The 13,274-nt window shown below is 40.4% G+C and overlaps 2 protein-coding genes across 2 annotated transcripts; one reads left to right on the forward strand and one right to left on the reverse strand.

The window, feature by feature from the left end:
- The first annotated feature begins 4,103 nt into the window (after positions 1 to 4,103).
- On the forward strand, positions 4,104 to 5,686 carry LOC129717519 (cleavage stimulation factor subunit 2). The gene is made up of 3 exons (XM_055667484.1): positions 4,104 to 4,284; positions 4,344 to 4,422; positions 4,525 to 5,686. Exons 1-3 carry the CDS (start codon positions 4,227 to 4,229, stop codon positions 5,609 to 5,611), a joined length of 1,224 nt encoding a protein of 407 aa, XP_055523459.1. The 5' UTR covers positions 4,104 to 4,226; the 3' UTR covers positions 5,612 to 5,686.
- Positions 5,687 to 6,453: 767 nt separating this feature from the next.
- Positions 6,454 to 9,087, reverse strand: LOC129717521 (uncharacterized). The gene is made up of 2 exons (XM_055667485.1): positions 8,641 to 9,087; positions 6,454 to 8,391 (listed from the first exon to the last, which is right to left on the reverse strand). The coding sequence occupies exons 1-2, from the start codon at positions 8,656 to 8,658 to the stop codon at positions 7,501 to 7,503; spliced, it is 909 nt and encodes a 302-aa protein (XP_055523460.1). The 5' UTR covers positions 8,659 to 9,087; the 3' UTR covers positions 6,454 to 7,500.
- Between the last annotated feature and the right edge of the window lie 4,187 nt (positions 9,088 to 13,274).

Below are 13,274 nucleotides of genomic sequence, written 5' to 3' on the forward strand. Positions count from 1 at the left end.
CACCCTGGGTGTCACTCCCACCAGGTTGCAATGAAATCATTTTGTTGTCAAAAATTGTGAGAGTTAGCACGTTTGTTTTCAATTGCATTAAATCAACCCATTTTGGAAAAATTGGTTGAGATTCTATTCTTAGAAAAAAAAATCATATAGTTTTCGAGAGTTTCGCCACGATCACCTATTTGATATTTATTCTCACGGATGTCACCTTTTTGAGGGTGACACCGTATGAAAATTTTCCTCATGGGTGTCACCCCATAGAGGGTAAATAACTTTTCCGATGCATGAATATTGCTAGTAGCTGTATGATCAAAATAATAATTTGTGTTTTTTATGAAAAAAAAATCGAGGTGCAATAATTTGGGCAGCAGCTGTTTGTAAGCAAAACGAATTTCTGTCAATGACTTTTTGATATACGCGCTCGGAAATAATAAATCTGAAATTAGTGACATTTGACGCATTTTCGTGAAAAGTGGAACAACTCTTAAACTGAGTAACTCCACAAATACTCAAAACTGAGTAACACTAGGCGTCTTTGAAAATGAGTGATTATTATTCAAAATTTGTGTACGACGGTACTAATTTTTTTGGGTACAGCTCAGTTTCAGTACTGGATACGATCCGCCATGATGATACTAAATAATCATACCTGGTGATTAAAATTAACAATAATAATGCCTTCTGTTGCGGACACAATAAAAAAAATATGTTTCTATCTGAAGCACATCGGAATCACATCCAAAATGGGCTTCGTTATATGCTATAACCGTGTTTTTCTGCTAGAAAGGCAATAGAATCCGGTATTTTTATTTCAAAGCTTTCCCGCTTAGCGCTTAGCGTCAAATATTTACTAAACTTCATGAAAGTGCAGAACATACCTTAGTTTACAGAAAAGGTCAGTAATGTTTTTTGCTGAGCTCGTCAAGTCAACCGACATCAGTTGTTTTTAAGAAAATTACAAAATGATCAGTATTTTTTCAAATTTACTGAACATGACCGTAATAAAAAGTACTGAACAATTTAAACGAGTGTGAAATGTCTAATGTCCAGAAGAAATCAAACAAAGGAATTTCCCGCTTAGTAAATGCCAGACGCCCAGCAGAACTCGAACATGGATGCGTTTAAATTATAAATATGGCAAGACTACATTATTATTAAGCGCAGCAGCGGGAGGCAGTGCTACCTACGGAAGAGCAGCTTGGCGCAGCTACCTTTGATGATGGCTGGAGGAGCATCCGATCCGCCATAAGTAGCACTGCAGTAGCGCTACTAGGTACAAGGGCCCTGAATCATAGAAATGACTGGTTTGACGGCGAATGCAAACGGTTGGTCGAGAAGAAGAATGCAGCACGGGCGAGAATGCTGCAACACCGTACGAGAGCGAACGTGGAACGATACCGACAGGCACGGAACAGCCAAAATTCAGTCCTCCGAAGGAAGAAGCGCTAGCAAGAGAACCGAGATCGCGTAGCGATGGAAGAGCTGTACCAAGCTAACGACACTCGGAAGTTCTACGAGAAGCTGAACAGCTCCCGTAAAGGCTTCGTGCCGCAAGCCGATATGTGCAGGAGCTTGGACGGCAACCTCCTTACTGACGAGTGTGAGGTGATCGAAAGGTGGAGGCAGCACTTCGACGAGCATCTAAACGGCGATGCAGTAGAGCGCGAGGACGGTATGGCAACTGATCTTGGTGCACGAGCAGAAGACATCAGAATTCCAGCCTTCGATTTTTTGGAGGTGGAGGAGGAGATTTGTCGGCTGAAAAACAATAAAGCTGCTGGAGTTGACCAACTTCGCAGCGAGCTATTGAAATTCGATGAAAAAACACTGGCTAGAACCGTGCACTGAGTCATTGTCAAGGTTTGGAAGGAAGAACGAGTACCGGAGGAATGGATGGAGGGTATTATGTGTGCCATCTACAAAAAGGGCGACAAACTGGAGTGCTGCAATTACCGGGCACTCACTCTGTTGAACGCCGCCTACAAGGTACTCTCCCAAATACTTTGCCGTCGGCTATCACCATTTGCGAAGCAGTTCGTGGGGCACTACCAGGCGGGATTTATGGGTGCCCGCGCCACCACGGATCAGATATTCGCGGCTCGGCAGGTTATGCAGAAATGCCGCGAATATAACGTGCCCACACATCATTTGTTCATCGATTTTAAATCGGCGTACGACACAACCGATCGGGACAAGCTATGGCAAATTATGCATGACTACGGATTCTCGGACAAACTGACGCGGTTTGTCAAAGCAACGATGGATCGAGTGATGTGTGTAGTTCGAGTTTCGGGGGCACTCTCGAGCCCCTTCGAAACCCGAAGAGGTCTAAGGCAAGGTGATGGTCTCTCGTGCCTACTGTTTAACATTGCCCTGGAAGGTGTCATTAGAAGAGCGGGGATTCACACGAGTGGCACGATATTCCAAAAGTCGGTTCAACTTTTTGGTTTCGCCGACGATATCGACATTGTGGCTCGGACCTTTGTGAAGATGGCGGATACGTACATCGGACTAAAGGCTGAAGCTAAACAGATTGGACTGGTCATCAACGCATCGAAGACGAGGTACATGAAAGGAAGGGGTTCACGAGAGGACAGTGCTAACCTCCCACCTCGAGTTCAAATTGGTGGTGATGAAATCGAGGTGGTTGATGAGTTCGTGTATCTGGGCTCACTGGTAACTGCCGACAACGATACCAGCAGAGAAATGCAACGGCGCATTATGGTAGGAAATCGTGCATACTTTGGTCTCCGGAGAACGCTCCGATCGAGTAGAATTCGTCGCCGCACCAAGTTAACCATCTACAAGACGCTGATCAGACCGGTAGTCCTTTACGGGCATAAGACATGGACTATGCTTAAGGAGGACCAACGCGCCCTTGCGGCTTTCGAGCGGAGGGTGTTGCGTACCATCTTCGGTGGACTGCAGATGGAAAACGCAGTGTGGAGAAGGCGAATGAACCACGAACTGCAGGAGCTGCTTGGAGAACCATCTATCGTCCACGCCACTAAGATAGGCTGGGTTGCGGTGGGCTGGGCATGTTGTAAGGATGTCAGACGACAGCCCGGTAAAGATGGTTCTTGAAACCAATCCGTCAGGGACGAGACGGAGAGGTGCACAGCGGACAAGGTGGATCGATCAGGTGGAAGACGACCTGCGGACCCTACGCAGACTGCAGAGCTGGCGAACTGCAGCCATGGACCGAGTGGAATGGAGAGGACTCTTACGTACAGCAAAGGCCACACCACAGCGAACGAAAATATAAAAAAATCGATTGCTGAAATTATGTACAAATCTGTATTAAAAATCAAAATTCTGTATGAATTCTGTATTCTGTATCGTGGTCAAAAAATCTGTATAATTCAGAAAAATCTGTATACTTGGCAGCCCTGTCTGCGCGTTCTGTGCCAAACAAGCGGAGATAATATCTCTACACACAGAAAAATAAAAATACCCAAATATGCGTATTTTCGACGCAAATCAGCGCTTCTTCGCGGGAAGGTACTTTTAGGTAAAAGTGATTTACCTGCTTTTGAGTACCTGCATGGGAGTCATCATTTAGGTAAAATCGGATACCTTGAATCAACAATATCAAAATCAAAAGTTCCATACAAATTTTTACCCAAAATTAAGTATTCGCATTTTATTAGGCTGTTGCGTTATTTTCACCAATTTTTATGCGTATTATTTACCTAAAGCAGTGAAAACATTCAGGTTTACGTAAATTTGCGTTGTTTTTACGTGTTCACTTGGTAATATTTTCTTTGTGTGCATATCATGGTTTTACGGTGTAACAGCTGGAGGTATAGTGTTTTTATCGTGTAGAATAAAAACGTCAAATCGACTTGAATCAAGCCAGGGATACCAGATGTGCAAATTTGCCTAATTTGCTTATAAAATGCGGACTTCTGGAGTCCATGAGACAATTCTGTTAAAGTGAGGATATTTGCAGTTATTTTTTGCAGATGCAAGTAGATACTTTCTTTGATGTATGAGCTTTTACCTAAAAACATTTGGTCCTTTTTGTCTCTAGCAGATTATTTTCTCATTTCAAAAAATTTTTTCTCAGTTTAGAGTATAGATCAAATAATTTCCAAAAACATCTGGCATCTCTGAAGCAAGCATTTTATTTTCTTGTCATTTGATTTCTGGAATCGCAATTTTACTGACGCTTTTCAAAGTTTTTCATTCCATTCTCGTGTTGTCTCGATCAATTGAGTATAATAAAAATGATGGGTGATAAAAGTGACCAAAGTATCATGGATAAATCCATGCGATCTGTCTTTGGTAAATATTTTATTGTATATTTCGCTGTCGGAACATTTACTTATTATTGATGGTTGCAGTCGGAAATATTCCTTATGAAGCAACAGAGGAGAAACTAAAGGATATTTTCAGTGAAGTTGGTCCAGTAATATCTTTGAAGTAAGTTTTCATTTAAATCTATTGTGTTTATGATTTTGACTGTCCTCAATAGTTCTTATAATATCAACATACATTTTTTTATATTACCTATTCTCATTACAGGCTCGTATTTGATCGTGAGAGCGGCAAACCGAAAGGGTATGGTTTCTGTGAATATAAAGATCAAGAGACGGCTCTCAGTGCTATGCGTAATCTCAATGGTTACGAAATCGGGGGCCGTGCTTTACGCGTGGACAATGCGTGTACCGAGAAATCGCGAATGGAAATGGCAGCTTTGCTTCAAGGACCACAAATTGACAATCCTTACGGAGACCCATGCGATCCTTCGCAAGCGCCGGAAATAATTACGAAAACGGTGGTTTCTCTTCCACCTGAGCAAATGTACGAGTTGATGAAACAGATGAAAACCTGTTTCCAAAACAACCCTGTAGAGGCAAGAGATCTATTGTTAAAGAATCCACAACTAGCTTATGCCCTTCTGCAGACACAAGTAGTTATGAGAATTGTTGATCCGGCATCGGCAGTGAATTTCCTTCATAAATCGAATCAGATGCCTCCCATTTTGATGAATGATTCAACAACTATTTCTCCATCGCAACACTCACCGGCACCATTGCCAGTTCCAGCCCCAATGCCGGTACCTCCAGTTGGAGCATCTGCTTCGTTTGGTGGAAATGCTGGTCATGATGTCGATTTACGAAATGTCGATCCTAGACTAAGTCGACAAATTAATTTGGATCAAGATATGCGATCTTTGGCTGCACCTGGTGGACTAGCGCCGCCGATGGAAAACATGGGTGGAAACTTCAATCAACGTGGAGGTCCTCCCCCACGTCCTATTGGTCCTCAAATACCGCCTCAATCGAATCCATTCCCAGTGGATCCTCGTCAACGACCGGTTGACCCCCGCCAGGGTCCCAAGGACCCACGTCAACAACCAGCTGGAACAATTAATGCTGGGGCGCGCTCTGGGCCATCAGCTTCGGTAGCATCGTCGGCTGCCGCAGCAAGTGCTGCTGCAGCAGCTTCTTCTAACGGTATTCCAAATGATGCTTCGGATCAGGAAAAAGCAGCTCTTATTATGCAGGTTTTGCAACTTTCGGATGAGCAAATTGCTATGCTACCACCGGAGCAGCGCACCAGTATACTCGTGTTGAAGGAGCAGATTGCCAAGAGTACCCAGCGATAGGAACGACGAAATATTCGCTATTTCAGTTACAGAAAAAGGCAATCTTATGTCAAATACATCTCATTGAAAAACAAGTCTGATCATTTTGCAGGCATTCAACTGTTTTATGCAATTGGGGCTTATCACGAGAGTCACTTCACGGTGAAGTGACAACCGTAATAGGCATGGTGAAAGTGATTCCCATTCGATTTGCACGCGTCTTTTTTCACCGTGAGATTTTTCACTTCGTTCTCACCGTGAAGTGACTCCCGTAATAAGCCCCATTTTTTCCCTAATATTTCTGATTTTTCTCAGTTTTTTAAAGAGTAACGTAACATATCTCTTGTCTATCGCTGTATCTTACACACGTAAAAAAGATCGTATTACCCGTCGCACAATGATCGAAACGTTCTCTCAACGTGTTTTGGACCAAGTTGGAATAATATGCAAAGAATTTTGTTGGTAAATCAGCCAAACATTCGAAACTTATAAAAAAATGAAAAATTTTCATTCACCTCTTCCTTCAAAAACGCACACTTTCTGCAAATTTTTAACATAGATTCTCGTACTATCAGGAACTGTGCTTACACTTGATGTTCTTGAGGGTCAAAATTAGAAAAACTCCGCAGCTGGGAGGTGAATACACTAAAAATCTTTTTCACCAGTAGTACTACAAACGAAGCTTGGGTTTACATAGCACATAAAGTACAGCTTTTTTCACGCAGGGGGATACGTAGCGCGTAAAAAAACTTCGCAAATTTCGAAATCCACATAAAAAAAACCCTTTAGTCCGCAATCCGCGTAAAAAGGCCTTAGTGTATTGTAGACTGGATGTGATATTGTTTTGTATTCGAACAGGTTCCTTACAGTCATATTGGTGCTTATTACGGGAGTCACTTCACGGTGAAATCAGAGTTAAGTGAACAAAACCCTATTACGGGACTCACGTAAGTGAGAAAAACGTCGCAAAGTGACATCTGCCGCGGAATCTGGGTTATTATGAGTGTCATATCAGTGAAGTGAGAACGGAAAAAGCGACGTTCCGCGTGGAATTATTTCACGACCATTTTGAACGGTGAAATGATTCCACGAAGATGCCATAAGTCTTAAAGTTGATTGATTTGTGATCTAATGGTAAATATTGGATTTATTCTTTATTAACGAAGCGAATCAAAATTTGATCCGTGCCTTAAAGCGGCCAAATTTTCATTTTTTTGCCCGATGAAAAAAATGCAAACTAGTTCAGGAAATTTGCGATACCGAAAAAAACATTTTTTTTTATGCCGAATGTCTTAGAAATGCATCTGGTGTTATCTAAAAAAACAACTTTCTGGGAATTGGAGATTTTTGAGCTGGGAAACAATCTCATTTCACTTGTCCTATTCTCAATTTCACTTCACTGTCAATCTCACTCTACGGAGGTGATTTTTGTCACCTCACCTGAGGTGGAATCGGGAATAGGTCTAAAAAAGTGAAGTGAGCGTGAGAGTGAAATATATTTCACCGTGAAGTGACTCCCGTAATGTGCACCATTATCTCTATTTCAACTATAAAACTAACCACGAATGAGCCTATTGTGTTTTATAAAGTTTGATCAACTCTCTCAAAAACTAGTAAATTTTGAGGTACTGTTTACTCTCGCAACTATCTATTCCTTTATATTTGGTTTTAGAAAATCAGTCTGTTGCCTTAGAATAGTCTACTTGAGTATCTTGAGTTTTGAATTCTTAATATTAAAATGTGTGCAAAATGATTCGTGATAAATTAAAACGACACACAGAGAAATAGTGAAAATGACGATGCGGAGAGAGACTAGAAGGAAACTCGAGAAGAACAATAGACAAACAACAAATGAAAGGTTGCCCTGCTACCAGTATTTAGTTTACTGGGGGTTCTAGCCTATGCTTGTTTCACCAATTATTGAGAAAATCAAAACCTTTGCTGTTGCCTAGCAAACTGTTCAGTTCATCAAAGTTCTTATCATCTTCCTCAACAGAAGAAGATCGTACTTGATGAAGACTGTCGCTTCTGGAGCTATTCCTAAACAAATTTATTTTATCATCATCGAAACCTATATTCTCAAGTGACTGACCGTCTGCTTCATCACTTCCGCTTATTGAAGCATTAGAGACCAACACTGGTCCTCCAGTCTGGCCACATATGAAGTTGGCAAGAAAATTAGTTTGATCGGTTGATTTGATTCCTCGTGTTAAATTATTATTATTATTGTACGACAGATCATTGTCACTATTTTTGGCTATTCCGGTTATTTTCAAAGTATCTTGTCCAGTTTTATTTGGTTTTTCTGTTTTCATTTTTTCCAGCTTTTTCGCAAGATCTAATCGCCTTTCGGTTGGTTTCTCCTTTTCCAGTGGAAATATGGACAAATTAATTTGACTTTTAGTTTTGTGCGAGAAAGGTGCAGAGTGCTCGTCTCGGAACAAACCAATAGATTCGTCGTGAATCACTTTCCTTCCTGTTTTTAAGTGCTGAAAGGTTTGCAATGATCTACCATCGTACAAATTGACTTTCCGGTCGTCACTATTATCGTCTTCACCGTCAATAATGTTCTTGAACGAATCGGAAGAAGTAGAAAAGTTATCAAAATATTTCAGTGTCAATTCTGGTTTGATCAAAGTTTCATTTATAATTTCTGTTTGTTCGTCGGAGCTGAGATCATCCCAGATATGTTCGTATGTTGCTTTTATTTCCTCAATATCTAAAGCAATTTTTTTAGATAAATCATTCAGATTTTCGAAGTAGTTCTCTACGAACGCACGATCATGTAATTTATCCTCCATCTGCAATAAACAATTATATTTTCATAATTAGATCATCAAACTGATTGTGAATAAAAAAAAATGTAAAATCGAATGTGAAATAAATTTTGCAACACAGTTGGCCTACTTCATAAAAGAACACGACAACGCCCTTACGCAAAAACAAATAAACAACTTGAAACAAACAACTGTTTTTGCTTTGAGTCTACGATTTATCGAGTTATATCAAAAATTAACAAACAGCTTGACTAAAAGAAAAACATCCATTACCTGCTCCCCACTCCACATCAACAGTTTCGACCTATTAGGCAATTATCAGCGTTACAGATGTTTAGCCAGAGTATAATGATCACTTTCCTCGGATTTCGCACACTTGAAAATGACTCTTATGTTTCAACTACTGTTTGGCTGGACACAACGTTATACGTTATATTTAAGATCGATATTAAATTTAGTTTAGTTTTCAAGATCAAATGACTACTTTTCGTCTGAATATGTAAAACAAATCACTACTGTTTGGCAAATTGACAAAATAATTCAATAGATTTATCAAACTATTTAGATGTTAGAATTTGCTAGCACAACAGTTTGCTTGTCGCTAAACACTAGAAACTGTACAAGCGATTAAACTGTTGAAATTCGAAACAAAATTCAATGACGAGTGAAATTAGCAAAATACAACCCATAAAATCCTAAACATCACCAGCGCAGCAGAACACACGCACACAGTGAGTAATAGTTTCACACATTCCTTAAAGCTCTACCCAGTTAAAGTCTGGCGTTGAAAAGTTAATGATTGCCATAGATCGTATAAGACTTTTGATTAGAAAAATGTTTATAATTAAAGCATACACAGAGAAAAATAAAATGTTAGTATTGACCTTACACCTATGGTTATCGCAACAATCACAGAATTTTGTAGTTATTACCACAATAATTGTCACCTTGAAATAGTTCATGGTTGAAAATACCATGACAGTTAAAAAAGCAGTAACCATTTACATTGTCAAAAAAACCCAATCGCAGTGGTCATAGCGACCATGTATTATCTGGTGATCAAAACTATCGATATTTGCAATAGAACTACCAAAGTAACCGTTTAGCCGTGAAAAATAGTTCTAATTTGGTTCTATAGTATAATATAGAAAATGTCTTACAAAGCCTAAAAGTTCTATATTCTACTTAAGGGCTGTTCAAAAACCACTTTTGGCGAATATTTCGGTCGATATACTGCCTGCCCCCACTTTTGAACTACACCTATGAGAAAAATTCTGTTTATGTTTTGTTTTTTTTTCTCTCGGGCAAAAAAAAAGTTATTTGCTTTCTTGCTTCCTCACACGTATCCGACCAGCTAACTGCTGACTCGTTGTTTTTTTCGTGTCGCTCTGTGAAGTCGAAGAAGATCCAGTTTCGAACCGCGGTGTTGTTGCATATTGAAGGCTTTCTGGTCTTCTGCGTTTACCCGTTGTTCCATCGTCTCGCTCGGTGAAACATCATTTTTACAGCCTATTAAAATCGCAAAACGAGAGTTTTCAAACTAAAATTGATGGTTTCTGCTGTTTTTTTTTCTTCGTTTTTTTTTTGCTCGAACTAGGAGAATACAAGAGAAGTACAAAAGATGAAACATTCATCTTGCCAGACAGAACCGAAAGAGGCTGCGGAAGAGAACGATAACCTGACCATCAAGGTAAACAAATGCCTGTTGTTGCTGTCGCACGTTAATACGAAGCTGGATGCGTTGGAAGTTGTTTTAATAACCGGGTACGTCGCCAAACAACCCGATCAACGTTAAGTTAGTTGAATCACTTCAGCAGCCCGTGAAATGCCAATGTGGAATCCTTGGGGGACCGCTGCCGAGATGAAAATTTTATGAAGGCAACGGTTGCATCGATTGGGAAGATACACGGTCGCAATCGTTTCAATAAACAAGGCGCAACGGTGAATCTCCAGATAATCGATCACTTTTTTGATCGTGAATTCCCACTGAAATGCTCCTGGACAGGAGCCACCCGCACTTTCGGTGATAACGAACCGAAGAGACTAGACATGTTAAAATCGTAAAGTGATTCGAGGCAACTTGTTGCAGTTTCGTTTTTCTACGATTCATTTGAAACTGTTTTTCAAATATATTCTTAATATGAGCGGGGGCCTAGCGTGATTGGTAACGTCTCCGCCAACCACGCTCGACGCCTGGGTTCGAATCCCACCGCCGACATAGGTGTCGATGGTTGTGAGGTGGCGTGATCCACTCACAACCAACCCAACTGGTCTAGATTCAATCCTAGCAGACACCGGGATATTTTCTGAGGCGAAAAATCTCTGGGATCACGCCTTCCATCGCATGAGGAAGTAAAGCCGTTGGCGCCGGTCCGTTAATAAACGGGTCGGCACAACAACAGTGGCGGAACTAGACCGACGGAAAATAAGCGAGAATAAAAAAAAAATATTCTAAATACGGCCGTCCTATGAATTTGACGAGCAAAAACGAATATTTCTGTTTTAATCAATATCACATATTTTTTATTTTTTTATTGCATTCCCTTATTTTACAGATAGAGTATGATGTTATGATACACTGTAATTTCTTCATAAACTTGTTATACAGGTTATGAGTTTTTTTGCCGGAAGAGTATGATGTACAAACAAACGTTTCTTCGCGAACATGTATAGCAACTAACTTACAAACTCCAGATTATAATAAGACTCTTGGTCATAGAAATCATCAACTTCAACAGCTTGGAAATCAATTTCTTGATATAAATCGGCATTTATTTGCTGATCTGCTACTGATTGCACAGTACTAGTGCGTAGTTTGATTTTACTGTCTTAGGCAAAACGGTCAAAATTTCGTAACTTTCTTCGTTAACAGCTACCCTTCAAAATGTTTTGCCACTTTTCCATTCTATCCTTTGTTTTTTATTTGTTTTTGTCTTTAAAATCGTAAACATTCACGTATACGTTACTTAGCCTAAAGCTACAGGGCTTAAAAGCTCTAAAACATAGCTTTATACACCCATAAAGGGTCTATTTCACGGCTTCAATTCTACAGTGCTTATTGGCATTTGAAAATATTCTTTACAGCTAATATGCACTCAAAAGCTGTTATGTGTTTCTTATATGGCTTAAAATAGTGCTTGATGGTTACCTGGGTAGTTTACCGGTTAAATTTACTTAATTATGTAGTCTTGTGAACAAACGTGTAATATTTTTCGAGCTGCAATATATTCTGACACCGTAATCTGAAACTGTCAAAACGTTGTCTGCAAAAATTTTGCATCATCTCGTAGTTGTTCGAAATCGTGAACATATTTCTCCTTATCGGTCGTTTTCTTAGTGTCTGTCATTAGACAAAATATAATCGCTGCTGTGGGCATAAGATTAGGTAACCTCGGTTTACCAGGCCCACAGCGAAAGCGCCGATGTTTGTGAGTGAGAAAAAAAATGGAAAAACAGAAGTAAAATCTCTTGCTTTCGGGCAAGGCTGGTAACGAAACCTACTGATAAGGAACTGTGCCGGGATTTAACGAAATTGTTCGAACAAGGCCCGAGTAGTGCAGGACGGCTGCCAGCGATTAACCATCAGAGCTGGTAACCACCGCTCAGCCACTAGTTGGGCTATCCGGCTTGGATGTGCAGCGGAACACTATTCACGAGCGATCTGGGATCTGGAAAGCCAGAAAGCACATCTGTTCAACTGAAGAACCAAAAACGAGACAAAATCTCTTTATTTTAAGTATCGACATCTAGCGGTGGAGAGAACGCATTTTACACTCGAAATTTCATTACGTTTATATTCCATTCATTCACATTCAGCGTTTTTTCGAGTAGATTTTTATCTGTGTTTTTCTTTCAACTTCAAACTTCGTCTGCTATGTGTTGTATCTCATCTATTTTCTAAAGTGATTTGTGACCAAAGAAAAGTGAAGTTTAATTGATTCCGTTAATTCTTAAGCTGCAAAGTTTCATTTTAATCACTGACACCACCTATTGTTTTTGTTGCTCGTTTGCGCCACCGCCATCGAGGATAAGGTCATATCCAACGCCGTTTTAAATTTACACATTTGCTACACTGAACGAAAATCTTTCGCTAAAATGGAGAATGTGTGTGACCAGTGCGCTAAGCCGGCTCAAGCCGATGGGGATAATATTCGATGCATGGGTTTCTGCAACCAAATCGCCCATGTTATGTGTGCCAAAATGAACTCGTCCTTTTTGAAAATTCTTCGCGAAAGGAAAAATCTCTTCTGAATGTGCGACGAGTGTGTAAAGCTCATGAAAATGACTCGCTTCAAGGATGCTATGTCATCTGTTAGCTGTGCCGTTTCATCAACCCATGATCGACACGCCGAAGCTCTTAGCGAATTGAAACAGGCAATTAAAGCCAATGGTGAACACGTGGAAAAACTTTCCAAGAAGGTCATTGGAACTGCATCCACACCACTTTCTTCAAGAAATGAAGCTAGAGAGCCTCCAAAAAAACGTCGCCGCGAGGAACAAACGAAAACGAATCCACCACTTCTAGTCGGAACGAAGTCATCTTCTTCACAGACGATAATGACAGTCTCACCTCCAAAGGAACTTTTCTGGTTATATTTGTCGAGAATTCATCCCAGTGTCAAAACTGAAGCTATTGTCGAGCTCGCTAAAGAGAGTCTACAGTGCAACGAGCCAATTAAAGTAATTCCTTTGTTGAAAAGGAACGCCGACTTGAGCACGATGAACTTCATATCCTTCAAAGAATGGAATGGACAAAAAATACCGCGATATCGCGCTTGACGTGGAAACCTGGCCACGTGGCGTTGTGTTCCGGGAGTTCGACGGCACTAATGCAAAAAACTTCTGGGCACCACAAATTCAAGAAAAGACACCGAATGCTCCCCGCATAGAGGTAACCCCAACAAGCG

The sequence above is a fragment of the Wyeomyia smithii genome, chromosome 1, assembly GCF_029784165.1.
Source record: "Wyeomyia smithii strain HCP4-BCI-WySm-NY-G18 chromosome 1, ASM2978416v1, whole genome shotgun sequence".
NCBI classification, from domain to species: domain Eukaryota; kingdom Metazoa; phylum Arthropoda; class Insecta; order Diptera; family Culicidae; genus Wyeomyia; species Wyeomyia smithii.

Coding starts and splice junctions, on each gene's coding strand:
- LOC129717519 (XM_055667484.1), top strand. CDS start 4,227: ATGATGGGTGATAAAAGTGACCAAAGTATCATGGATAAATCCATGCGA. Junction 4,285..4,343: donor ATCCATGCGATCTGTCTTTG/GTAAATATTTTA, acceptor TGATGGTTGCAG/TCGGAAATATTCCTTATGAA. Junction 4,423..4,524: donor GGTCCAGTAATATCTTTGAA/GTAAGTTTTCAT, acceptor TTCTCATTACAG/GCTCGTATTTGATCGTGAGA.